At 31.7% G+C, this 25,189-nt stretch overlaps 2 protein-coding genes and 1 long non-coding RNA gene across 4 annotated transcripts; 2 read left to right on the forward strand and 1 right to left on the reverse strand.

Moving 5' to 3' along the window:
* Nucleotides 1–12,070: 12,070 nt before the first annotated feature.
* On the forward strand, nt 12,071–13,100 carry LOC105765864 (uncharacterized). The gene has a single exon (XM_012585129.2). It carries the CDS (start codon nt 12,183–12,185, stop codon nt 13,020–13,022), a length of 840 nt encoding a protein of 279 aa, XP_012440583.1. The 5' UTR covers nt 12,071–12,182; the 3' UTR covers nt 13,023–13,100.
* Nucleotides 13,101–15,967: 2,867 nt separating this feature from the next.
* LOC105765865 (uncharacterized) lies at nt 15,968–23,370 on the reverse strand. The gene is made up of 3 exons (XR_001124908.2): nt 23,187–23,370; nt 18,158–18,243; nt 15,968–16,690 (listed from the first exon to the last, which is right to left on the reverse strand). It is a non-coding gene; the product is annotated as an uncharacterized LOC105765865 (long non-coding RNA).
* On the forward strand, nt 19,622–22,430 carry LOC105765863 (protein LAZY 1). Of its 2 annotated transcripts, XM_012585127.2 has the most exons (5): nt 19,622–19,818; nt 19,894–19,960; nt 20,338–21,137; nt 21,396–21,678; nt 22,112–22,430. In XM_012585127.2, the coding sequence occupies exons 1-5, from the start codon at nt 19,813–19,815 to the stop codon at nt 22,129–22,131; spliced, it is 1,176 nt and encodes a 391-aa protein (XP_012440581.1). In that variant the 5' UTR covers nt 19,622–19,812; the 3' UTR covers nt 22,132–22,430. The 2 variants fall into 2 exon arrangements, with proteins under 2 accessions (XP_012440581.1, XP_012440582.1); XM_012585128.2 differs by lacking the exon at nt 19,622–19,818 and having other exon boundaries at nt 19,888–19,960.
* Nucleotides 23,371–25,189: the final 1,819 nt, after the last annotated feature.

Below are 25,189 nucleotides of genomic sequence, written 5' to 3' on the forward strand. Positions count from 1 at the left end.
GGGATAGATGAGTACTTGATACCCTATATAGTGTATAGGGATAGACGGAGATGGTGTGTAACAGTTGGGGTTAGGAATCTGCATCTAAATTTGAAATGTTCTACAAATGTATCTAATGTTTTATGTTTCTATTTTTGTATCTGATTTCGAGAGTTGGCTGGTTAATGAAAACTGAAATTGCATCTTTTATGTTATTGATTAATTATAAGTGTAAGTTACGCACTGAGTTATTGACTCATTTAGTTTGTTTGTTAGATTACAGGTAACCCACAGGCTTAGGTGGGTTAGCATGGCAGGAGCTCGGTCATATCCCTCTTAGTTATCTATTGTTTTATCTATATTTATATTATCGTGTGTTTTATTTCGAATTATTGGTTATAAGTTTGGATTTTCATGTTTGGTTTAACTATTTAAATGATTTTCGACTGTTAAACTTTGAATGGTTAAAGGTTGGATTTTTCTAAAATTATTTGATGTAGCTCTGTAGACTTGGTCTTAACGTCTAGGTTGGGTATGGGGTGTTACAAAAATTCCTAAAATGGGGGAGAGTTGTAACAACTCTTTTTTAGTGGTACCAGAAACGGTGGTTTCAAAACCACGTTTACCGATGATTGAGTCTATAAGTTTTAATATTTAATATCTGTTAGTCTATTATAGCGTTAATATGAAATTTTGGTTTGTTAATTTGATTGTTTAGATAATTGATTTAGTATAGGGACTAAATCGTAAAAGTGGTAAAAGTTAGTTGACCTTGACCTTTATGAGTTAACAGGTTTTATATGGAAATTATCCACTTTTCTTATTAGTGGACGGTTGATGGATAGATTTGGATGAACATATGTTAAAAGGTTAGTAAAATAATATTAGGATAAACGTGTGAGTAGGTATTTAAGTGGAAAGAAAGAGAATGATTTTCATTCTCATCTTCTCTACCAAAACCTTACCATTGTAAAAGGAAATGAAAGCTTCAAGAATTTCCTTAGCTTTCGGCCTTGCATGGTAAGCAAATTTTGGTTTGTTTCTCATAAATTTTATATTTTTGTGAACCTGGTAGCTTGATTTAGCTAAACCATGTGTTTGTTTTCAAAACTGTTAAGTTTTGAAGTGTTGCCATTGAGGCATGCTTGAAATTTTTAAGCTACATGATTAGATTAGACATTTAGATATGAAAAAGAGTTACTTGGTAAAGCAATAATTGTTATTTTTTAACTATAAAGACTAAGGAGTAAATGTTTAAAACTGGTTTAAACGCATTTTAAGCTAATGTGTAGTGTTTAGAATTGTTAAGTTGAATTAAATCATGTTATAGATCAAGCATTAAACCAACCAGAAGACAACCGTGGAAAACTCAATATACCGTATGTTGATAAAGTATATGCACTTACCTTGTTGACAAATTGTGTTGATTGATAGGTAAACTATGTTTGCATATTAAATTATCACATAATTATTATGTGAGATAAGTTGATTATTGAATTTGTATGAGCTGACTAAGTATTCTTAATGCTTATGCCTAGGTTGTTTTTATTTTGTAGATTTTGAACGTTCAAAACGTGTCAATCGAATTAGCAAGAAGTTCACACTATCCACCCAAAGTTGTGGTAGACTTTTGATTTTGTTTAGATCAATCTAAGTGTCATGTATATAGACGTTGGGTTATTTGTAAACAAATTTGTTAAATTTTGAAAGTGATTACTTTGGACTCTCTTGATGTATGTAAATAAAATGAACTCAGGCTCTATTATGTTTCGCATTACAAGTTCCACGAGACCTATCGTAGTACGGGGTATTCGCGGAACAATTTTCCATTTAAGTATATGCAGGAAATTATGAAAATAGATATCTGCCTTATTTTTTGCAATATTTGTGTCAGTGGGATAATTCGCAGTTTAACCATCTACAATTCATTACGCAGTTGGATGACTCATAAGATCGATCCGCCAGATATTAGTCTGCGGCACGGTTCGCCACGTATGTTGAAGTATGTGTATATTATGTGAGCCTTGTGTGGTAACATCTTGTAGCTCAGGTTCGGCAACCTAACCGGGCAAGCGGTGTTACAGTTATTATGACTTTAGCACATAAAGAATGAAAGGTAAGAGTCTCGAGCCTTTAGCATTAAAAAAGAGAAGAAATAAACTTTGGCACTAGCTGAAAATGGTCCATTTGACTAATGGAAAGGTGATCATCATCTTGTTAGTGCTCATGGATTCACATATATAATGGTCCTACCTTCTTATTTTCTCAACCTTGAAACATTTACTTTTTATATGTTGTAGTTGCAAATTGAGTTGCATACCATCTTAATAAGGAAGTTATTATAAAATTTTCGGTTTAGGAAATTTCTTTATGAGATAAGTATATAGGATAGCTTAAGGTAATAAATTCTGAGTTTTCTATGAAAAATATTTAAGATGGGCTATTTATATAGTTTAGGGTTAGGATTTTGTTACCATGTTTAAATCAACCTAGAGGTATCGAGGTATTTCTAAATTTTATTTAATTTTTAAAATATTTATTTAAGATTATAGTTTTGTTATAGTTTTCAAACAGGACTCATCACCAATGGCATTGAGGGTGTTGAAATCTATTTTTTAAAATTTAAAAAATTAGGATTAAAATTCTGTTAAGGTATTCAAATAGAAACTTGACACATTCTATTTAATTTTTTTAAAATAAAACTTTGATCCTTTTAATTGAAAAGAGAATTTAAGCATTTAAAGTGGCAACACTCATAGATGTCAATGTCAATTTAACCAGCGAGAATCCATCTCTTAATATTGAAAACATTTCGACATTAATAGATGTTGAGATAATTAAAAAATATTTTAAAAAAGAAAAAGAAAACATAAATATTTGGATAAATAATAAAAAGAAAATAGAAGAGTCCGCAAGTGCGGCCTACACATCATGCACCACTCGTTAAATTGACCGGTAGCCTCTTCGCTCTTTCATTTGACTTTGAACGTTAGCGTTAGAGTCCGCAAGCTTCCTTTTACCAACTCTAACTCCAAATAAGAAAAAGGTGCGGTTGTGCTATACGCTCAATAAAAGCCAATCCAATTTTTTTATCTTTTATCATTTTTTTTAGTTTATATTAAAACTTTTAGCATTTCATTTATACTAAAATTTTTAATAACACTTTTCTTTTAACGTATCATAAAATTTTCGAAGAGAAAGGTAATAGATTCTGTTGATGTCTTTTCAACCATGAAATTTAGTAAATTCTTTTTTTTAGTAAAAATATTTGGAGATAATTCGAAGGGCTCGTATTAGGGTTCGACTTTTAGAGATTATTTATATAAGAGTCAAACCTTTTAAAATAGTTAAATAATAGTTTAACCTTTATAGAAGTATTCAAATAAGAGTTTTTCACGCACATCAGCTCAATTTGTAAAAAAAAATTAGGTATATGTTGACGTGTTTGGATAAAAACACATGACACCTGAATCAGATATTACTTGAAGAGAAAATAAATCAATCAAAACATAATTTAAAACCCAATATATGACATTTGAATAGCCCTTAATGAGAACATTTGACCTTTATTTGAGCACGTTCGAAAATGTTAGGTTCTTAATTGACTATATCTAACCATTTTAAAAGATTTAACTCTTACGTGAACTGAATAACCCAATCAAATTTGAGCATTTAAGCTAGAAATAATAGACTGTATAATTTTAGTTTCCTTTTATATATTTATATAGATTTTATTCCACCCAAATTTATTTTGAATTATCCGTAATTATTATAACCCAAATTTGGTGTTATGAGTTAAAGTTGGAAATTAATAATCATAATAATAAAATAAAGAGAGGAGTGTTTAAGTATTTTAATTTTAATAAATAAAAAGTTACTTTTATATTTTTTAAATAATAAAATAATTATATATATTTGAACAATTTCATTATAGGTTTTGATTATATCTGCTCTTTTTGACACAATGTTTAGAACTACCCATAGTCCCTCTTCGACCCATAAATAATGGGGTAATATATTTTATCGCACTCTAATTTATGTCCTTCTGCATTGGTAATAATGCTCATACCAATCGAGTTAAAACTCATAACTATATTTTACTTTTTGTTTTTTTTTTTCGTTAATAATGCTTGACTTAACCCCTAAATTATATCGTTTTTTTTTTCAATTTATAAATAAACCGCCTAGATTTTGGTAGTTAACATTACATTCCATTAACTGATTTGGACATGTGGCATTAACAATATTAAAAAAACGACCAACACATTTCACGTATTTGAAAGGTCCCATTGTCACATTTCTATCCGATCAAAATGCGACATGTGGCATTCATGTGAATAAAAATTAATTTTTATTTAATTTTTAAAAATAAAAATTCTAGAAAATGAATTTTAAAAAATAAAATTTTAGAAAACTGTAAATATATAATTATACATTAAAAATAAAAATGAAAGATTTTAGTTAACATTTTAGGAATTTACAAAAGAAGAGTTCAAAATTCTAGAAAACTTAGAAACTTTTAAAATATAAAAATTCAAAAACTAAAAATAACAATAATCTGAAAAAAAGAGTTAAACTTTAAAAATTAGAAAAGAAGTCAAAATTAACATATATAATTACTCCAAATAAATTGCAATGATTTAAAAGAATAAAAAACCAGAAAATATAAGGAAAAATAAAAAATTGAAAAAATAGTTAAATTTAGAAAATATATATGTTTAACTATTCAACTTTTAGGATACTTTCATTTTATTCACCCAAGTGCTAAATCTATAGCGATTGTTGATTGTACACGCCACATTATACTTACACTTTTATTTTGATCACCTAATTTCTAGGTCGCATTCATTTCGTTTAAAAATTATTTTAAGTATTAATGAGGATAAAAAAACATTAAGGATTAAAGTAAAGAAGCGGTAGAAACTAAAATAATACATTAAAAATTTGTTATATTGTATTTATTTACCGCATTGCAAAAAGTACTAAATTTTCTTTTTTTTTCAATATTAAAATTTTAAAGTTCAAAACAACAAAATCAAATAAATAAAATATTGAAAAAAATTATCCCTTAGTCGGTGATTTGTTACTATAATATTGAAATTAATGAACTTTAAATTGTGGCCTATTGGTCGGGTGTTCACTTTCCTCAGGGAAAGACTAGGTTCAAATCATAGTTGTACCAAAAATATAAATTAATATTGAAATTAATTAATTTAATCTCCTTCTAAATTTTAAATTTTATTTTATGTTTCAAATTAAAATCAAATCAAATAACTCATCTTTAATAATTATCTATTAAAATTAAATTTCTTTTCATTATATAATCTTGAATCTTTCATGTTAAGCTAAAACAAAGAAAAATCCTTGCAATTAATTAAATAATAAATTTAATTTTCACATACAATTATTAAATATGAGTTATTTGAGTTGATTTCGTTAAGGATAATTTAAAAACATGAAATAAAATTTTGAAGGAGATTAATTTAATTAATTTCAATATTATAGTAAATCGGTGACATTATCAAGAGATAAAAATTATAATTTCAAGATTGGGAAAAAAAAAGTAATTTAGAATTTCTGGAAATTAGATAAACAAGTACAATTTGAAAAAAAAATTTAATGCTTTATTTTAGTGTAACACCCATAACCTGTATCCTTCGCGAAATAGGGTTACGGAGCATTAATGAATAAATCATAATTTAAAACCTTCAATTCTAAACATTTCATAACTCATAACAATTTCATTCAAACACATGCATATTATCTCTTATTCGAGTCCTCGAGGTCCTAGAAATACTTTAAAAACGATTCGGAAACATTTGAAACCTTAAGGAAAATGATAGAATTTTTCACACTGTAGGGGTCACACGGCTATGTGGCCAGGCCTAGTGACTCACACGGTTGAGACACACGCCCGTGTCTCAGGTCGTGTGGACATTCGAAGTAGGGACACATAGTCGTGTCCCAAAACGTGTCCATGCCCATGTAACTCTCTGAATTGAGTCATATGGCCAAGCCACACGCCCGTGTGCCAGGCCGTGTAACTTTTGAAATGGCCTCACATGCCCGTGTGCTAGGTTATGTGCTAGGCCGTGTAACTACCTGACTTGCCACCCTTTGGAACCTACAGGGTACACACGGCCTTGTTCCATGGTCGTGTGTCACACACGGCTGAGACACACGTCCATGCCTTAGGCCGTGTGGACAAGAAATAGGTCATGTTCAAGTCATTTCTTTCACCCAAACCATGCGCACACCTACAAGCCATTTGTACATATATTCAAGCATTCAAGATGTACCTAAATTATGCATAATAAAGCTAGGTCAATATGGTATCTATTCATACAACCAATATGCCCACAAGGCACCTCAATTTCAAGTAACCAACAAGATCATCTAAACATGCTAAAAACTTATCATAATTAAGCATCATAGCTCATTATAACTAAGTTAATACACATAACATATTTGAAGTATTCAAGTATCATCATTTGGCACCAAAGAGATTTGTACATCTTCTACTTACATGTGTTCCAAAAGATTTACCTAATTATGCACACAAGTTCAAAATGTCTTTCACTAGCAACAAGCATAAACATATCAACATTCAATATTTACTTACATACAAAATATTGAAGTACTAAAAACCTTTCCTAATATATGCCACTTAAACCAACTAGTAAGAACCAAAATGACTACTGAAATATTGATGATAGTGTGAAACTTCTGAGTTGAACCAATCAAGGCAATGGTTCCAAAAGTCCTACAAAAATTAAATCAAACTAATAAGCACAAGAAGGCTTAGTAAGTTCGATAATAGCTTTATTATTATTAACCAAAAACGTTCAAATTGATATTAATTTTCAATATACATACACAAAGCCTGCTAGGCACGAGCCCGAATATCATTGGCACAAAGCCTACTAGACACGGAGCCCGAATATCACCGGCACAAAGTCTGCTAGGCACGGAGCCCGAATATCACCGGCACAAAGCCTGCTAGGCGTGGAGCCCGAATATCACCAGCACAAAGCCTGCTAGGCATGGAGCCCGAATAACGTTACATTTCTATGTCTTAAAACGTAGCTAAATGACATTCAAGATTTAGCCAATAATGAAATAATATAAAACATTCAATACAATTAATAATAAACGTATAACGAACTTACCTCGACGATAAAAATGTAGAAACAGAGTCAAGTAATCCAAAACTTTTTCTTTGCCCCGATCTAAAGCCGTAGGAGGTCTATCTTGATCTAGACAAATAAATTCAATTCATTTAATAACCATTCTATTCAATTCAATCCAAATTCACTTTTTTGCAAAATTACACTTTTGCCCCTAATGTTTTGATTTCTTTATAATTCAGTCCTTAATCTCGTAAAATAAAATTCATGCAATTTCTTCCCTATCCAAGTCTAGCCAAATTTTATATGCATCCATATCAAATCATACATTTCATTATTTCACAATTTTCACCATGAATATCTCACATTTTTTAATTTAATCCCTAATTGACATTTTCAACCAAATTCACTTTACAAAAATTGTTTATCTACCAACAAAGGTTCATTTTCTTCCATCAAACATCATAAAAAACATGTATACATCCATGGAAAAACCCTAGTCTTTTAACAGTTTTGCAAATTAGTCCTTGGGCTAGCTAGATTAAGTTACAATGACTCCAAAAACATAGAAATCATTAAAAATGGGATGAAAAAGACTTACATGCAAGAGGGAGATATGACCGAATGCTTTCAAGCCCTAAATGTTCACTCTTTTTCTTCAATTTCGGTGGTATCACCTAAGGTTGAAGATGATACAACCATTTTGTTTATTTTAATTTACTTTAAATTTCTAAATTACAAATTTAACTTTTTACTTAACCTTTTAAAATAATGGGTTTATTTACAACATAAAACCCACAATCATTTAATAGCATAGCCATTAGGTCGCTTTAGCCTAGAGATGTAACGACCCTATAGTCAGGGGTGTTAGAAAGTACATTTTCGAGACTCTATTTTCGTAAATCGAACTCGTAAATATTTATTAAAAATATTTATGAAGTTAGTTGTGTAGTTAATTAGGTTTTGGTTAAGTGAATTTGTATGAATTAAGAGTAATTAGGTATAAGGACTAAATTGCATATAGGATAAAAGTTGAATTATAGATTAAAGAATAATTAAAGAGACTAAAGAAGCAATTATTCCATTGTTCTTTAATGAGGCAGGTTTAGGTAAGATATTTGTAAATTTAATATATATTATAATATAAAATCTTAAGTATTAAGTATATATATTATATAATTATAATAAAACAAGTAATAATAATAATAATAAAAGAAGAAAGAAAGAAGCCAAACGAAACAGAAAGAAAGAAAAAGAAAAAGGGAAAGAAAGAACAAGCGCAAGGCTTAGGGGTTTCAAAGTTTTCAAGTTCAATTGGTTAGTCAATTTAGTTCATTTTTCTTGTAATTTTTATGTTTTTGGAATCCCAGTGTTAAGTACCCATGTCGAAATTTTAGCAACTATTGAGTTTTTAAGTGTTTTTTAATGTTGAATAATTTTAGTATTAGGGATTAAATTGATAGATTTTAAGTTAGAAATGAAAAAGGATTAAATTGTAGAATGAATTGTGAATTTTGAGTAATAGAGATTAAATTATGAAAAATTTGAAATTTAGGGATTTAAGTGAAAATAGGGAGTTAAATTTAGTTTAAAGTAGAAATTTTATGAAAATATAGAATTAATTGTGTAGAATAAAAATTAGTCTCGGTTTAGGGACTAAATTGGAATTTAGGCAAATATTAAATAAAAATTGAATTATTCAATATGAAATTGAATTGTGTTGTATTGATGAATTTTAATTGTTTTAATTACGTAGCTAACGTCGTTCCGAAATCCTCAACTAAAAAGGGGAAGTAAAGTTGACGTGGAATAGCTCGGAATTCCTGGTTTGTATTTCTATAATACGAAACTAGTTATTAATTGTTGTATTTTTTATTTAATGCATATGGTAAGTGTTGAGGTGAGTATTTGGAACTTTGACATTGAATTGAATTAAAAGTTGATTGAATGGATTGAATTGATATATATATATATATATATATATATATATATGAATATATTGATTATTTGAATTGAAATGAATATATATGTGCAAATATGATAATTGAATATTGGTTGTATTTGGAAAGTGAAATTAAACTCTATTAACTGTATTGGGCTGAGTCGGATATAGATGGCATGCCATAGGATTGAAAGAGTTCAGGGATTTCTTCGACTTCGAGTCGATGAGGCATTGGGTGCAAATTTACTTCGGTTTAATCGATGAGACACTGGGTGTCAAATTTATATAGCGTTGGGTGCAGTTATTACTTCAAATTTATCAAATGAGGCACTCGATGCCAAACTAGTGTGTTGGTTGGATCCATGTATCCATCCGAGTTCGAGTCGTGTTAATAAGGGTAATTAAATAAAATAGTACTATGATCGATATTGGATGATATTGTGTGTGAATGAAAATGGGATAATGAATTGAAGCATAAAAATGAGACACATGAATTACGTATTCATGAATTGGATATGGATTGAAAAATATTATTGTTTAAATGATATACATATATATTAAATTGTGAAAAGCTATTATATAGCATGCGATGAGATTTGAGAATGGTATGAAATGATGTATTTATGAATTGAATATTGAATGGCTAATGCCATTATATGAATAAATGTGGTCTTAAATATTAAAATATGCTTATAATTAAAATATGCATATTATATTATCTTTTCTTTAAATATTCGAATTATAGAAATACCACTAAGTTTTACTCAGCGTATGGTTTTGTTTTCCGTGCGCAAATTAGGTATTTCAATTTCGATCACCAATTCAGCATCCAACAACGCTCCAGAACTCAAACGTGGTGATGATTACTCTTTTGTGTCGGCATGTTCCTAAGGTGTCTAAATAATAGTTATTTTGTTGATTGAATGTAAATGAGATTATAAGTTTAATATTGGTTGGTTTTATACATATAAATATGTGTTTGTTTTTTGAAGCCATATTATGGCATGGTAAATTGAACTAAATCTTGATCGATGCATGTGAATTTAATTCTATGTTTAAGTGCCCATGAACTAGGCAAATTGATTTGGATTTGGTATGTTTATAACTTGGATTAAAATGATGCTTTGATGACTTGTTTTGATGATATGAAATGTTTGAGAATTTTACCTGTTTGATAGATAAACTTCGGTAATGCTTCGAAACCCTATTCCGGCGACGGATATGGGTTACGGGTGTTACAAGAGAACTCAAGTTTTGCACCTGTTGCAATTTAGTCCTTTTTATCAAATTAAGCATGTAAACGGTAAAATGTCTTCAAGAAAATTTTATACGATACTACTAACATGCTGTAGACATTAAAATAATAATAAAATAAATATTTGCTCATCGGATTTGTGGTCCCAAAATTATTGTTTCGATTTCACTAAAAACGGGCTGTTACATTTAGATCCTACCATTTTTTTCACTGTAATCCTTATTTTTTTACCCAAACCAATACTTTAAAATCGGTGATGAAAATGAAAGTAACCTAGAAATTTAGTGACCAAAATGAAAGTGTATACATGGTGTGCCAGTGTAGACATGATTTGGCGTGTACAATCAGTCACCTTAAGGACTTAAGGCTTGAATGGCTAAAATGAAAGTGTTCTAAAAGTTGAGTGACAAAATTGTAAAGATTTTTTTTTACCGAAATGAAAGCGTTATAAAAGTTGGATCACCAACCGGGTAGTTCACCCTATATATAAATACTAACAAAATAGATGTATTTATGGGCTAAACTGGGCTAAACTTAAGCATAATATTAACATATTTTATGTTTGTCCAAACCCGACCTGACCCGAAAATGGACCTAAAATTTTGCTCAAGTCCGCCCATATTTATAAATGGTAAACCCATTCCCATTTTAAGCTTGCCCATATTATTTTTAAAATATTAAAATTATTATTAGTTTAATAAATTTTTTATTTTTGAAATTTATATATAGATAACTTAACAATTTTAATGTTTACATTTTTGTATTATATATCACTATAGATTTAATTTTTTATGTGTTATAAATTACATAATATATAAAAATAATATAATATATTACAAACTTAGAAAACTACTCGGGTCAGGCCAAGCTCGGACCTTGAATATTTGAGCTTGAGCTTATCCCATATTTTAAATTAACTTTTTTGCCCAAACCCATTTCCAGACCTAATATTTTGATCAAAACCGTCTAAAATTTCAAATAAATCTTCAAATTTGAGCAATTAACCCGACCTTTAAATAGATTTACAATAAAATAACTTTTTTAAAAAAATTGCAAAAAATATTCTAAAAGATTTATTAAAATATTAAAATTTGATCAACATCAATCAACGGTTGATCAACATCGATCAAACTAAAACGTCATCAATATCAATCAATGATGGTCAAACTTATTAATAATTTTTAAAATGTTTAATTTTCGTAAATGACAAACTTATACTCATTTTAAGCTTGCCTATATTATTTTAAAATATTAAAATTATTATTAGTTTAATTTTTTATTTTGAAATTTATATATAGGTGTTTACATTTTTGTATTATATATCATTATAGATTTAATTTTTTATATGTTATAAATTACATAATATATAAAAATAATATAACATATTACAAATTTAGAAAACCACTAGAGTCAAGCTAGACTCAGACCTTGAATATTTGAGTTTGAGCCTAACATTTTTGCTCAAGCCCAAGCCAATTTTTGAGCCTAATATCTTGATTGAAACTCTTTAAAATTTCGAGTAAATCTTCAAATTTGAGTAGGTAACCGACCCTTTAAATAGGCCTACAGAAATTTTTTAATAACTTCTTAAAAAATTACAAAAAAAAAAACAAAAGTTAATAGTAATTTTGTAAAATGTTTAATTATTTTTAAAAAAATAAAGAATATTAATTAGTTGGAAGTGGGCAATGGTTTTTAAAACGCTATTGGTTAAGATAATGTAGTTGAGAAAGTGAAAAATTATGCATTAAACCTTTTCAACATTAATACAAATACAAAGACCATTGTCCGATTCTTTCCCTTATTCCACAAAAATCCCTTTCCCTTTTTTCCCCTTTAAATCAAAACAAACCAACCTTGGAGCAAAACAAAAGCAACCATGAAGCACAAAAACAAAGGTAAAGTTTACCCCTCCCCTTCTCCGCCGTCGCCGTCTCCATCGCCTCTGCCGTCTTCGTCTGGCGAAGACTATCTTTCGATTCTGAAGCTTCTCCCAGCCGCCATTTTAGCTCTAGCTTCACTCCTTTCCGTCGAAGACAAAGAAGTTTTAGCTTACATGATAACCAGGTCCCTCAAAACGACCACCACCGTCGCCGCTGGCGCCGTCTCCGCCTCCGCCTCCAACAACCCTTCTTTGACCTCTCAAGATTTCCCCTCTTCTAAGAAAGCATCTCCCAAGAAGCCGCCACCGCCAACCGTCTCCAAACTGACCCAAAACCGTGGCGCTTCCACCCACAAACCACCTGTTTTCGACTGCGATTGTTTCGACTGCTACACGAGCTACTGGTTTCGTTGGGATTCTTCCCCTAACCTTGAGCTTATCCATCAAATTATTGAAGCTTTCGAAGATCATTTAACCAAAGGGGAATCCCAGAAGCCTTCCAAGAAAAACGCCCGCCCCAAACGAAGGGACTGTAACAGCAGAACCGCTACACCGGCATCCGGTAGCCCGGTTCAGCCCGACAACGAGGTTTCCGGCTTGGAGAATCCTACCATGGAAGCAACCCTTTTTTCTGATGACGTCATTTCAATGGAGAAAGAAGAGGTAGATGGAGTGGAAGAAGTGACGGAAGTAGCAAAGGATGCTGACGGGGAAGTGCGGGCGGCGGCAACAGCGACGGCGACGAGTAACCACAAAGGTTTGGCTAGGAAAATGTTGCCGGACGTATTAGAATTATTTAATTCTCGTTTATGGCGTCTTTGGAATCCAAATGTATAAATATTTTTGGGGGAACTTTTCGAGACCTTAAAATTCAGAAATTTTTATTTATTTATTATTATTTAATTCTTGTTTTAATGGCTTTTTATCTGTCTTAGGAACTAAGTTACAAGTTTAGGTGCTTTTCATGAAAGGTATGGGATAAGATTAGGTCATTTACGATTGCATATTTTTATTTTATTTTTAGATTTTTGTATTTTAAATGAAGCATAAAAGAGAAACAAAGTAGCATTATTATTGTAAATCATAAATACTTTATTTTTCTTTTTATATAAACCTAAACTTAATAAAAATTTAAATTTAAATGAAAATATGGCATGTTTTTTATTTATTGTTCTGTTTTTCTTCGACGTATTCTTAATTTGATGAAGTAGTCACCGTTAAACTCCGTTACCTCCCTAACGACAGTCTTACATGACAGTCCAAATAGATTATAAATGCCAACTTGAATGTTTAGTTATTTATTGGGATGAAAACAAATTTTTAATTAAATAAATTTAATTTAGACTGTCATGCAGACAGAGCTTAATGGTAGAATGATCACTTTATAACAAAACAATAACGGAAGCAATCAAAATATAACATTTCAAAGATAAGCAATTAAAATGTAATTTGAGATAAATAAAATAAACTATTTTTATAGTTTGATTAAAATCCGCCTAATAAAGTTGAGTAATGATTGTTTAGGGAGTAATAAAGTCATTATTATATGACAACAAATTCAGGTTAGTGATTTAAGTTCAATCCAAGTCCAAATCTAATAATAGATAGCTCCCAACAGAATATGCCTAATTTAGTACAAATATGAGGATATCTTATAGGAGAAAATGTGTCCAAAAATGCAATTCAACCATACGATCAGTTTCCTTTTGGGTGCAACAAGTACACTCCAACTCACTTCTATATATCGGATACAAATATGTGCTTTTTATCTATATTTGAAGAATCCTTGAAATAGAAATGCCCAACAGACTACCTCAAGTTGAGCAATAGATTAGCATATTTCAACTACTGAAATTATATTAAATCTATCACCAACAAAAGAATGATGTCTCACATTAACTTCAATAACAAACAACTCCTCCCCAGGACTGAAGTCATCTCACATCAAACAACACTGCTGGGATTTTTGCTTTTACTTTCTTAACTAAAAATAAATAAGGATTGAAATGCATTAGTTCCACAATTACTATTGACTCTTTTTCTTTTAACTACTTGAGCTTAACATCACAATATGGGTGTAGGGATATGACCCTCCAAATATATGAAAAAACATACATGTATCTAGCACTTATACCAGGTCTGACTAACATAATTTCCCATTGCCTTACCAACTAGGTCATACCCTCCCTAGGCAGGCCTGAGCTTGATATCAGAACTTACCCTATATTGTTGCTAATGCAGCTGGCTCCAGATTAGACATGACAAAAGAATATCATTAGTAATCAAAATATTATCATCCGACTGAAAGTGAAAAAAGAAGCGGGTCCATTGAGATGAACGGCAATGAAACTGACTGCACAACCAATTTTGATTCATGAGATGCTGAGCAAATAATGGTTACAAAGATCAAAAAAGAGAGCCAAAGTAGTTGGCTCAAGTGCTTGTTTGTGGCAAGCAGAAACAGGGGACAAATTTGCAAATAGTTTCCAGTGAACATAAATTTTCCAAAGAGAAATCATCAGTTAGCTTTTGGCACTAGTAAATCAAATGATAGAATTAAAATATCAAAGTAGCATTGAGCAATTTTATTTCTAGTCTTTAGCTCTTTGTCTCTTTTAATGTTTTTAACATGAAGAGTTTAATTGAAATTAGATACACTGAATGCATGATGTTGGCAGTTGAGTTACTTGGACTCAGGTGTAAGTGTTGGAATTGGGTTTTTTTCCTACATGAGTATGTTCAATTTTTTCTAATCTTTTCAATGTATTTGAAGGGTCATTAGAGGGTCTTTTCTCCTTATCCATGTCCAAATATAAGTCGGAAACAGGTACTATAAGAAAGCTGAAAGTTGAAGTACCATAGTTTGTGGGTCATTGAAGGATTTATCTCCATATCTAAGTTCAAATATAAGTTGGAAACATGAACTTGAAGCAAAATGAAGGGCCGGAGCTACACGGATATACAGGTCATTGCAGGGTCTTATCTCCATACCTATGTTCGGATATAAGTCAGAAACAAGTACTTCAAGCAAAATGAAGAGTCAAATCAACATAAATTAGCAGTATTTGGGACATGGTTAGTCAAAACAGGCAGCTCTAGCTCCTAAAAGTTATGTAAAGTGAGAGAAATTAGAACAAGGAAAAAGAAACCTAACAAAGGAAACTAGAAACCCGAACAATTAAAAGCCCTCGTTTGGAGGAGTAGTAACATTGTAATACACCTTTTAAGTACGCTAGTTAATGATATCCACTTGTTTGAACCAACTACTTATCACACTACTTAGGACATTTTTCCTTAACTTGGGAATTTTATGTTTTTCCTTAACTTATTGAAATGGTAAATTCTAATACAAAAAACTTTCCTCCCTCTAATTTTTATGTTTCCAAGAGTGTTCTTCCTCCAAAAAATAAAACTACAATTATGTTTTTTCCCTCTTTACTCCTAGCATTATTTTCAACTAATATGTTTTTTCTTCTTTAATTTTTTTAAAATTATATAATTTAAAAATTTTATAAAGTATTTACAAGAAGTAACAATAACTTTCAATTTTTTCCAAATATATTATTCCTATAAAATTACATGCCAAATTTTGTTAGATTTTTATTTTATAAATATTTTATAAAATCATTTAAAAATATTCTTTGAATTAAAATTTTTCATAGGCACATAAAAAATTATAAAACTTCAGCATGTAGTTTTTATAAATATAATATATTTGGTATATCATTTTGAAAAACAAAATTAAGACTACATTTATAGAAGTACATTTTAAATTTTTTATCAAGTCGGAAAAAAATAATTAAGTTATTAGGTTTTTCCTTCACTAAGGATAAAAGTGATATTTCATACACTTGTTCAACATTTTTCTCTATCAAACAGTTAACTATTTTAGTACTGATGTCATTACAACTATTTTAGTACTTATGTGCTAAATAAACTTTTCTTCACGTTATGACACTAACCAGCATAACAAAACATAATTGTTCTCCTTGTACTATAACAAAATTTGACCACAAAAGCTCGAAGGCATGTCTCAACCTTAGATTCTTTTGAGCTTTTAAGCCATATATCTGGATTTGGGGCAATTTGCCTATTCATGATTTTTAGAAGTCCAGGACAAACCGAGCATGAAAAACCAAATAGAAAGTCATTATGCTCTCTATTGATCAAAAACATGGGTTGTCTCTTGATTGCTTACCAAATAGAAAGCCAGAATCGATGGCACACTTACTGTTTATCTACATTTGCTCGATCAATGACATTACAAGTGTGTGGCAGCAATTCACGAGTTCTACAATCTACAGAAGAAGCAAAAGGATCATAAGGACATACCACAATTCAATTAGTTGAGGGCCAATCATTGCGCAGAATCAACATCACTGACCACAGATCCAACAGCATTGATTTATACTGATTCACCACTGCGCCGCCTGCTTGACACTATCTATTTGACTGATTCTCCTCTGTTTTGGTTGCAAGAATCCTTTGTTTAGCAAAGAGAGAACCTACAGACCCACCTTTGGTAAGGTTCAGTAAAAATATGACCATAACAATATATCCACCATGAATTCACATTGCAGTAGGGTATATGCACTTGGTCTCAATGATAAAATATAATAAGTCAACAAGGAATAAATGAACCTTTTAGTGTCTTCCAAGCTGTCAGTTTTATCATGCTTGACACCGTAAATTATCACAACAGTTCGTATTCTAGATTCATGTTGGATAAGTGAAACAGGAAAGCACGAAATTTCACCTGACCCTACACTTGTATATATTATCATTTTTCAACACGGATGCCTAACATGCCATTTTGTTTCTGTCAGACCCATTTTTCATTTCCCAAGCATTTTATTTTGTCTGTATGTAATTGTTCTTATGCATGACCATATCACACACGACATAAGACTCTCAGTAAGAAGGAAGAAAAGGAAAACTAAAAAAGAAGGAAATTATGAATTAGTTAACCTACTGAACTAGTGGCTGAAAACTTTCAAATTTGGTTTAAAACCTAGAATCACTAAAGCTGCAGTAACACACACAGTAACTTTATAGTCTTACAAAGATGGATATGTAGATAACCATGCAGGAATTTCCATCACCACCTAGAACCAAGTCATTTTGTAATTCCTATGTTACTCAAACTCAGGTGTGAGTCTTGAATATGGGAATGTGTTCAACACGTATATTTTCAACTTTTTAAAATGTACTTTTATTGGGAGGGTCATCTACATATCAATGTCCTAAAATGTATAGGACATCTCGGATGCAGGTACTTCAAGAAAAATGAAGAATCAGAGCATGTAAAAGTATTCAACATTGACTACCCTCTATTGTTCTTATCAGCCACATTCGACTAGTTAATATCTTCAACTTAACATCTCAGTGATTAAATAGTTGCTATAATAGCAAAATAGAGAGGAGCTATATTAAACTCACAATTTCTACATTTCTTGAAAAGTTAATTAGATATTTTTTTCATCATGATAACGGTTACATCCATTGCTACTAAATAGCAATCAATTTATTTACTATCCCGAGTTTGCAATAGATCTAGCAGAAATTTAAATGCTTCATCACATACTCCCTTTTGTACAACAAAAACAAGAATATCTATCCATAGACGAGCTTTGCTAAATTAGAGACTTTAGATGTGAAACATTTACTAGAAGGAATTCAAATATATTGTTTTCACAGTTGTTAATTAAAGCTTTAGCAAAGATCCACCAGCAACATCTATTATGATCTATGTTACTTGGACTCAGGTGTGAGTGTCGAATATGGGTATGTATCTAAAACAGGTATAATTAGATTTTTCTAAGCTTTTCCATATATTTGGAGAATCTGTGGAGCCCATATCCCTAGATCCATGTGTCAAACATAAGTGCAGGCAGTTTTACTTCAAGAAAAATCAAGTCCAAGCAACATAGTCTATCATATTTGTAGTCATTCATGAAATATGGCTTTATTACCTTTGTGCCGCTTTTTCAGCTCAGTCATATTCACAAAGTTGCTAGCAAGACATTTTCATGGACAACAGTAACGAACTTGATGAGGCCTGCAGAAAATAGATATTATGGAGAAATGCTAATGTCAATGAATAATATCTGAGACTGGCTAAGAATGCAAGTAACTTCAAGATTCCATGGAAGCAATACTACGAAGTACTGAGATCACAAGCCATGAACTTTTGCTAATGTTCATTAATTGGCAGCAGTCAAGTAGATAGCAGACAATTTCTTAGCAGTCACAGTAAAGATGTAAAATCTGATTGAGGGTTTATTCATATACAGTGGCAAATTGACAACATACTAAATGCAACTAGATTTATGAAACATAACATGGGAAGAAACGTGTATATGAAGAGTTAGATTTTAGTCGCAACTGTGGTTATAAGCAAACTCAATGCTTTCCATGTTCCAAACTGGCAAAGTTAAATAGAAAATTGGTTGACAAATTAAAATTCTTTAAATTCAACTTCAACATTATTGTTATGTTTTGAGTATTAAGATGTTTATTTGAGTAAATTATCATTTATTCTTATCCATCACACAATGGCTATTCAGTTCGAATACCCCACACAAAAGCAGACCAACCAAGGAGCATCGGCAGACTTAACTTTTGTGTCTATAATGAGAAAAGATCTTCTATTGTCATATCCTTTGAACCGACTGAAATCCGACAAAATAGTCTCCGGAGCCCCCACTAGTAAAACCAGTTTCTTTCACCAAATACAAGGTAAATCATTTATTGTAATAATAATAGTCAATCATCAACATCCTAAGCAAAAAGTTGAATGCAGATTTACATGTTGGAAACGGCGGTAACATATAACATGGCACACTTCAAAACAATGATCTGAAATAGTTGAACGTGGTGATTAATTGCATCTTAACATACAGATTTAATGGACATATGAATGATTCATATGTGCCACCATAAGAAAGATTTTTAACTGTAGCAATCTGTGACAAATCATGCAAAAATAACTATAAAAAAAAGTGACAATCAAAAGAAAGAAAGGAAGAAGTCAAAACTCCTAATACCCACCATGCACATAAACATGAGTGGATGGCTCATAAACAGTGGAGAAGCCAGGGGGGGTTGGCAGGGGCCTCGGCCCCCCCTAAAATTTTCCATTTAGGCCCCTTTATAATTTATAAAATTTTAAATTAGTGACAGTAAAATTGCACTTTGCCCCCCTCCCAAAATAATAAAAATTTGATTTAATCCTTTAAAATTTATAAAGATATAGGCTATTAAAATGGTGAAATTGCATTTTTACTGTATTAAAAGTATACAATTTAATTCTGCCCCCCCCCCCCCCCCCAAAAAAAAATATTTTTCTCGGTTCGCCCCTGCTCATAAAGAAGTTCGAGCCCCAGGACTAAAGGACCCACCTCTCCATTAGGCTACCTGATGTGATCTTGACAATTAACAGCCAACCCAAATCTTGTAATGATCTCTGTGTTTCTCTCCAGCCATCTTTATCTCAGACGATAGGAGGTACCAAGGACCTAATTTATCTCACATTCATAAACAGTTCAACATCAAATTGTTAAGTAGATCAAACTCCACTCACCATCTACAACAAGTGACCGAATTTGGTATCCTGAAGAGAGCAGAGATGAAGGTATACACTTTTCACTTATGGCAGGTCAAAGTGATGTTCAATTCTATGGGTTGATTTTTTTTCTCTTGGATGCAGTTACTAGGTTGGATGCACCGTAAGTTCCGCCAGAATAGCAGTGAACCGCTCAAGGATTTTGCCATTGGTAAGTGTCATCTTGCAATGTAACTTTTTTACGAAGACATTTATATGAGAGATGTAACTTAAGGGGCATTCTTTAATGACTGATTTTACATGTCCACAAACATGAATCCTAAAAAAATCCGAACATCATAGTCTTCATGTTGCTCACTTTGATATTGGATAGGACTTAAGATGAACCAAAGCAAACTCTATAATGATACATACGTAGAAATGGAATAAATATAAAGCTTTTTTTCCCTTCTAACTCAATTTTATCATGGTTAGGAAAAATAATCAATGTTGTCATTGCTGAAATGTTAAGCTAGAACTTATTTTCCATCTAACCTCACCATCATCCAAAATTTTGTATTTTAACATATTCTTGTAATTGTCTTACAGGGCAGCCATCATTGGATGACCAACAATTCTACTCAAAGCCATACTATGGCACCACGCCTTTCAGGCAACCCCAGAGTCATCTTCGGAAGTCTTTTGCTGGTATAGAATCAGCACAGGCAGAAGAAGAAGACTATGAAGAAGAATCATCATCAGCAATATCAGAGCTATTCCATGGCTTTCTTGCAATTGGTACCCTTGGTTCGGACCCAAACATTCCCGACCCATCAACACCAACATTTACTATTTCTGTAGAAAACATAACTGAAAAAGAAACAGACGTAACAGAGAATGAGCTGAAGCTCATTAATTATGAGTTGGAGAGGGTTCTAGGAGCTGAAGCAAAAGAAGAAGGCTGCAACGACTCGTCTGGAAGAAACAGTCATGTCAGCACTGGAAGAAGCAGTCATGTAAGCACTGGAAGAAGCAGCCATGGCAGCACAATTACACTTAGTAGAAAGTCAATCGAAGGTCTAGATTCCAACGGGAATGGCAATACAGTTTGTCCACTCCAAGGTTATCTTTTCGGCTCAGCAATTGAATTGTCAGAAACAGCTACAGTAGTGAAAAAGGAACACAGGACCTCACTTGGAGAGCTGTTTCAGAGGACTAAAATAACAGAGGAGAGTTTTGGGAGTAAATATGACAAGGAGGAGAAGCGAATGGAGAAGGAAGGAGATAAATCTGCAGTGCACATTATGAAAAAAATCCTGAAGAAAAAAATGCTCAGTGCATCTAAGAGCTCTACTGCAGCTACTGGCGGAAATATCGATTCTGCCTCAGCAGAAACGAAACTGCACAAGGTATGTTGAAACCAAAAAGATAAAAAAGAACTCAACCAAGATAAGGACCAATTTGAATGGTCTGGATATCAAGTATGCATTCACGATAGTTCTTATTCTTTTTTCTTTCTTCTGTTGTTTTTTTTCTCTATATCTTCTTTATTTCAAGATTTACAAATAATTAAAAAATGACCATTGGTTTGAGTTTTAATCAATGTGCTTAAGATTAATATTATAGACAAGGTCGAGTTCCCTAATTCCCAGAATTGTGGCATGTAGATTTTACACAAGTTCCACAGAAAAGTTCATCCTGAAAGCTCAACAGCCACATATAAGCATGACAAGCCCCAAAAGAATGAGAACAAGAAAGGCATTGGTTATAATGGAGGTCAAGAGAATGGAGGTCCGATCCTTGCGGAGGAAGACATAGTAATATTTCCTCAAAGAGCCCATTCGAAGGACATGCGACGTTACAATAGCCAAGCAAATCCATCTCAATTCACACTTAGCTGCAATGATTCGAACGGGAACAGGGAGTGCTGGATCAAAACAGATGCAGACTGTAAGTATACAAGCAGTTAACATTTTCAGTATCCATAAGAAACCCTGTCATGGACAGCCTATAATTCATTGTTGAAATCTCATACTTGTCTAATTTTGTTATTTGTTTCTTGATTTCTTTCTAAGAATATTTTTTTTTTCTGATAGTTACTTTCCATAATAGAGATCCTAATATGGATGCCTATAGCCATGCAGTAAAACCTAGTGGGGACTTCATAGTTCTAATGTCGTTTTATCCTTCTAGCATAATGACCCTATAGTAAGCATAGTGTCAGTCGATGAGTCATGACATTTTTAGCACATGGTGGAATTGAATACCAAAAAGGCATATGCTTAAGTCAATTCTTTGCAACTGTTGCACATATATACCGGTGTGCGACTATTTCGAGTTATCAAAATAGATTCCTAATTCGTAAAATGGTTTGTGTTTGCAGATCTGGTGTTGGAGCTCTAAAAGGCAGAAGCAAACTTCAAAATGCGGTTTCCCAATTATCATTCGCAGTTACTAAGAATGAAAATGAATGGAGTTTCCCTGTGTTTGTGAGATTCTCTATTATTAGTAGTAGTAGTAGTAGTAATTATTGAACTGGTGTTTCCGAGTGGCTATTTTGCAAAACAGCTTGAAATAAACAAATAAAGGAGGCCCTCCTCCAGCAACCTATATGTGAGAGTGCTTAATGTAAAATTGTAAGACATTTATCATTTTCCTTCCAAACAATATCTCAATTACTATTGAAGTTAAGTTACTACGAATTCTCTGTATCATATAAGATAAACCGGAGACCCTTGAAGCAACTTGGCTCCTCCAAACTCACTAGGATCTTAGTAATTTTCTTACTTATCCCAAAACTTTACAATTTGATCCTATTTTATTCCGGCTCCTAATATAAATTTCTTGGCGGCGCCTCCAACGGAAGATTCTTGGACACCTTACCTTGAAGCAAAACACATCATCTACCAGCAGACAACCAGAAATCTACAAACAAACGTGAACCAATCTACTTTTTTTTTTCTTTTTCCCTCATAACATTTCCTACATGAAGTACTGCAAATTCAACAAATCCAAAAATAGTAGTGGGAAATAATTCAGCAAGAGTAGTCAGAAACACAATTTCCATTTTTTCCTTTTGCTTTTACGATAATATAAGAAAATAAAAAATTGTGGGTTCCAGGAAAAATATAAGAAAAAAAAAACATAGCCTCACAAAAAATGTATATGCCATTTAGTTGGCATTAAGTCAAGTTTTAATGGCCAAGAAATGGGAATTTCAGAAATAAAGAAAAACACGGAGAAACAAACAGAGGGCAAACCACACAAGTCTTTGCAATTATAAGTTTATCAGCAATGGTGATTGCCAGCCTAATGAAATTCATTGAAAACGCCAACTAGAAACAGCCGAGGAAGGAAAATTTTGCATGTAAGAAAAGAAAGAAAGGGTTCAAATTCTATGTAAAGTGGGATTTCTATGAAATTGCTGAAACATTGCATGAAAGGAAAAGGTGGGTTACCAGGAAAGAAAGGATTGAGTGGCCACTGTTTCTGGTTCGCTTCCTTCTATGTCTTGTTTCCTTGTCGTTTATTGTATTTGTAATAGAAATGGTCAGTTTTCCATGAATTGAAAGTCTCCTGGAAGCTTTCCTTTGTCAGAGAGAAGAAAAAAAAAGGGGAGTTCTTTGCTACAGCTCCCCATTAAAATATAATAAAAAATCTGCATTATTATAAAAATAGTAAGAAATTATATGATAAAATGAATATCAATAAGGGTGGTTTGGATGAGCGATTGGATCCTCTGTAATGTATTTAGTTTAGTTTATTTTTTGTCTCACGCTATAGTGTCTAATCTCACTACCACCGTTGTTTTTACAAATTCACCCTAGGCGAGGATGTATTTACACAAGTGTTTTAGTTTACACCTTTTCGGATTTGTAATATTCAATTATCATATTTTATATTAATAAATTCAAGAATTGAGTCCTTAAAGTATTACTTATACAAAGAGATATAAAAGAAAGTAGTTTTACATAATTTCTACCTTGAATTTAGTAACTAGGTTCATTTTAGTACTCTACTTGTTTTTTTAGTCTACTTTGATTCTTGAACTTAACAACTAAATTATTTTTGGTGCCTGCAATTGGAATCTGTCAAGATTTGATGATGTAACTAATGTTACTAGAATATGATTGGGTCGAACTGATAAAAAACTAATCGATATAATGGTCCAAACAAAAGGGTTGAACTGATTGACTTAAAAATTGCTTGAAATTGGTAAAAATCTAAAATTGAGACAAAAATCGACAGGTGAACTAGTTAAATATTTTATTTTAAAATTTTAATGAAATTTTAATTATTTGTTTAATAATTTTTAGTTTGGCGATCGAACCGATCGAACTAATTGCATCGAGAATCGATGGGCAGACTATTCATGTAACACCCTATACCTAATTTGATCGCTAGGTTTGAGCTATAAGGTGTCACATTCGTCGCCAGAGCAACTATGATCAAATTACGAATTACAAATTATAAGTAGACTATACAATAAATAATCATTCCCGAGTCTTATACGAGCTTACGAAAGCTTTAAAGTTAACCCGTAATTGATTTAGGACTGAATTGTAAAAAATTCAAATTACAATATTGATATCGTGACATAAGGGATTTCCTCGTCGCGACGTGACATACTATTTTGGTCTCGTCTGGACGACGAGGTTCCTCGTCTCGTCATGACATTATAGGTCATTACTCGTCGCAACGTCACATATTGTTTCTGCAATTCTGATGAATTACCAACCTGCAATGTTACTAATTCAATTCTAGACATATTCCATTCATCAACAATAATATAGACAACATACTAACATTAATTTATACACTCAAATATCTTATTAATCATAAACCAAATAAGCAATGAAATTCATTCAAAACTTATACTTTCAAACCTATAAGCTAAGATTATCACTTTTACCTAATGTCTTTCACGTTAAACATGTTCACATATATGTATATACATACTCATTCTTTCATAATATTTATACTACCATATTTAAGCATATGTCAAGTTCACATATATGTATATACATACTCATTCTTTCATAATATTTATACTACCATATTTAAGCATATGTCAAGTCATTTGATTAGTTCAATTATACATTGCATTCAATGCATCATCCCATCTTTCATACCTTAATTAAACTATGGAAATTCTAAGTTGCATATATATACACACATATCAAACAAGCTAAATATATATATATATATAACATGTTTAAGACATCAAATTCAACATGACTCAACCTATTAAGTACATGCCAAGTTAAGAACAAAATAGAAAACGAACAAACATTGTTGAGTCCAAGATTGTTGATTGGAAGCTTGAAATCTCGAATTGAACCTAACCTATATACGAAAAACAAACCAAACGCTGAGCAAAACGCCCAGTGGTAAATTTATGATTCAAGATAACATAAAAAAGGTTTTGTAATGCACAAATCTAAATCAAGCTCAATTCGTA

This window comes from Gossypium raimondii, chromosome 5 (genome assembly GCF_025698545.1).
Source record: "Gossypium raimondii isolate GPD5lz chromosome 5, ASM2569854v1, whole genome shotgun sequence".
Lineage (NCBI taxonomy): Eukaryota > Viridiplantae > Streptophyta > Magnoliopsida > Malvales > Malvaceae > Gossypium > Gossypium raimondii.